Raw genomic sequence first — 3,417 nt, forward strand, 5'->3', positions numbered from 1 at the left:
CGGACTCGAGTAAATACTATCTCAATACTCCTGTCAAGGGTTTCTAAGTCGACACTTTCGATATCATTCTCTACCATTCGCGTTTTGATCTTTACCAACGACTCTCCAACAGTTATTTGGTTTCGCAGTATATCATCAACTTCTACTAACTTACGACGTTCATTCATACTCATCGTCCCAATCGTTCCAAGACACGTCCTCACTTCATTCTCTCGACTGCGGACATCCCCATCGTTCTCACAGTACTTCACTACTTCACGGACGGCACCACTGACATCGCCTTGGATGTACTTCACTCGCCAAAGCAGTCTCGGGACATTTCGAGAGATAAATTCCTCGACTCCGCGAAACCCAAGCACACACTCTATTGTATCATCCACTACCATCTGCTGAAACAACTTTTCTCGCACAAATGTCCCACTCTCCATGATATCCTCGACTATCAAATTGGTCGCGTTAGGTATGTCCAGTAACATTCTGATGCAACTCGACACAACTTTGACCAGTTCCTCAACATCCTCTAATGAACCAGAGTTTATAGTTCTTTTATTATTACTTTTACTATTCACATACATTGCCGAGACGGCATGCGTAGCGATGATCGCAGCCTGTTGGTAGCACCCAGCGCCGTACAACATTTTGCTAATCCCAAGTTGCCCACCGTCGCAGAGTACAGCGTGTGAGCAGACTATATCTGCGGCTGTCTGTTTATAAATAGGCTCCGAGTATTCTGTGATCTTATTCAGTGCATTAATCGCTTTGATTCTTTCTTGTGTTGCAAAAGGGAGAATGTCCATTGTTAGAGACCGTGGGAGTGCATACAGAAATTCATCAGCGCCATAACACACTGCCATTCCGACTAAGAACTCTCTTAGTTCTATCAGCGTCGAGTCATTCAAAAAGGTTGGCAGCGTAGTATGCGCAAACTCGACGTATTCATTTGGTATTTGAACTTTTTGAATGAGAGATGGGATTTCCAATACCGCCTCGAATCTTGCTATTGGCTTTAAAAGAACTTGGACTTGAGAATTTGTTTCAAATGTTTTGACCAAATAGTCTGAAACCAACGTTTTGAGTGCTTTGAACTGTTTTTTGAGTTCGAGAGACAAATCGACTGGTCCGAGGAGATTCACACTTAGCATTTTTTGTTGTAAGAAATTGAAGAAGTCGCACGCGTTGAGTGGGAAGTTTGTGGAATGAATGATTTTGGAGAGAAACGCACTTCGGTCGTCATCGATTTCTTTGAAAGCAATCACTTGGAAACACCAAGTGATTGCCAAGTCGCCATACACGTCAACTGTCTCGTCGACTACTGTGCGAAATTGCATTCCAAGTTCAGAGCGCTTCAAATTCATACTAAACCGTTGATATGAATTAGCCACCCGTAGTGTTATAGCGTGGAGTTGTGTGCAGAGATGAATGTCATTGTCGTCGTTCCAGATGTCAAAAATGGTCTCTGTGAAGTGTTGTGTGATTTCCTCTACAGCTTCAACAAATTGGGACTTTTGAGACTCCAAAAGTCCTACAAACACGCGGTCAGTATTATTTGGTGTTGTATACACTTGAACACAGACATCACCTATTTGTGACGAGATACGCGCTTTACCGTCGAAAAGGGGAGGAAGAGTCATATCTATGACTAGTTCGTCGTTCACTTTACGCATTAAAATTCGATGACCACTTTCGAGGGTGACGATAAGTCGTGTATTATACGAAGACACCGCGATGGGTAGAGATCGAGTTTTTCTCCCATCATATAATGTCATTGGAAGACCTACCGTCATTTTTTGACCATTACATACAACCCTCCGTTTGTTGTCCAAATACACGTTATCGGAATTAAAGAGGCAGGAAGTGTAGTGAATGTTTGTTGATAAAGTGTTGTAGTCTTTTACATATGAAACGACAGGACCGTACATCATTTGAGGACGTGAGCTGATGATTTCAATAACCCTCTGAGCCATCACTTAGAGTTGTTTATCTTTTTATGTTCTTTTCTGTTTTTTGTTGGTAGTATTATCTATAATATAATTATTATTGATGGGAATTATAAAAAAAAGTGGATATCATTGTGCAACTAATATTTGAATTAGTTATTTTTGTATGAAAAGATATGAGAAACAAAGAGATAAAAAGTTGTAAAAAAATATAACAGTATAATACTGTATTAGATTGTACTATAGTTTTGTTAATGAGGGTTAATGAATAGTTTAATTATTTTAGTATTGTTTATTTTTATTAATCAATGGTTTTTTTAAATTAAATAAAAATGAATTATATTTAATACTAATTTTTAATAATTAATTGTAAAGTAAATAAAAATAAAAATGGTTTAATTATAAATAATTCAAATAAAATTGTATTATAATGCGTTTTATTATCATCATATTATTATTTGTTATAAAAATAATAGTATGTTATGTATAATTTAATTTTTATTATTTAATATATACTTAAAACTAAGAGACTGTATGTAAAAATTCGGGAATATTTTGATTATCTATTCTAATTATTTAAATAGTTACATAAATAATATAACAAAAATATCCCATTTATTTAGTCTTATTGTGAAAAAAAAAAAGATTCATCACCTCTTCCTGTCGATGATGAAGATTTTTGGACAGCCAGCCTATTCCTATTTTTCGGGTTATAGAGGCTTTTTTCTTCTCAATCAGCTGTTACCAAAAAATTGTTTTGGCAGCAGGTTGATATTATTAAATATATTTAATACTTTTTATATAAATTAACGGGAAAATCTGCATATTATATAAATAACTTTCATTTTATTTATAATAAACATACATTGATTCCCAAAAAGGCATTTTCTCATTACAATAGTTTCGATGATTGATCATATCCAATTAGTTATAGTTAATTTGTTAATTTTTTTAATTTGATTATATCGGTACACGAATAATCCATTTATTTCAACTTTTTTAGCGTCACAGGTAGTACAATTCCCCTAATTTTGAACTCAAAAATCACACCCCCAAAATACAGGTTTTCGATTTTTTTCGTATATGTCACATTGCAAAATAATGTGAACACGTCATTAAAAAACAATAGCTCTAATAATATATAGTTAAACAACCAATGAAAAAGATATTAGTAATAATAATAAACAATAAAACTAATAATATAAATAGTATAATAGTTTTTGTCCTATTTGATAGGTATTACTTGTTTCAGAATGCCGTTTCTCATCAGTAGGCAGCATTATTCTTTCACATGAAACTCTTTTGCCTGCCTTTCTTAAGTTTAAATCGCCCGATATATAAGACTTTTCCCAAGCCAAATAGAAGTAGTCTACCTTATCATTTCGTAATAAACGACAAATAGTCGAGCAAAATTTTTTTTCACAGCTTTTCCCTGAACAGGCAGTCCCTATATATCAAGTCACTCATCTTTCAAACTGTC

At 34.6% G+C, this 3,417-nt stretch overlaps 1 protein-coding gene across 1 annotated transcript; it reads right to left on the reverse strand.

Annotated features, from left to right (window-relative positions):
* Positions 1-1,964, reverse strand: EIN_374570 (hypothetical protein; the record flags this gene model as incomplete). Its single annotated transcript, XM_004182720.1, has 1 exon — positions 1-1,964. A coding segment is annotated over one exon (1,964 nt), but the record flags the coding sequence as incomplete, so codon positions are not given.
* Positions 1,965-3,417: the final 1,453 nt, after the last annotated feature.

This window comes from Entamoeba invadens (assembly GCF_000330505.1).
Source record: "Entamoeba invadens IP1 unplaced genomic scaffold scaff_1105074724957, whole genome shotgun sequence".
NCBI lineage: Eukaryota > Evosea > Mastigamoebida > Endamoebidae > Entamoeba > Entamoeba invadens.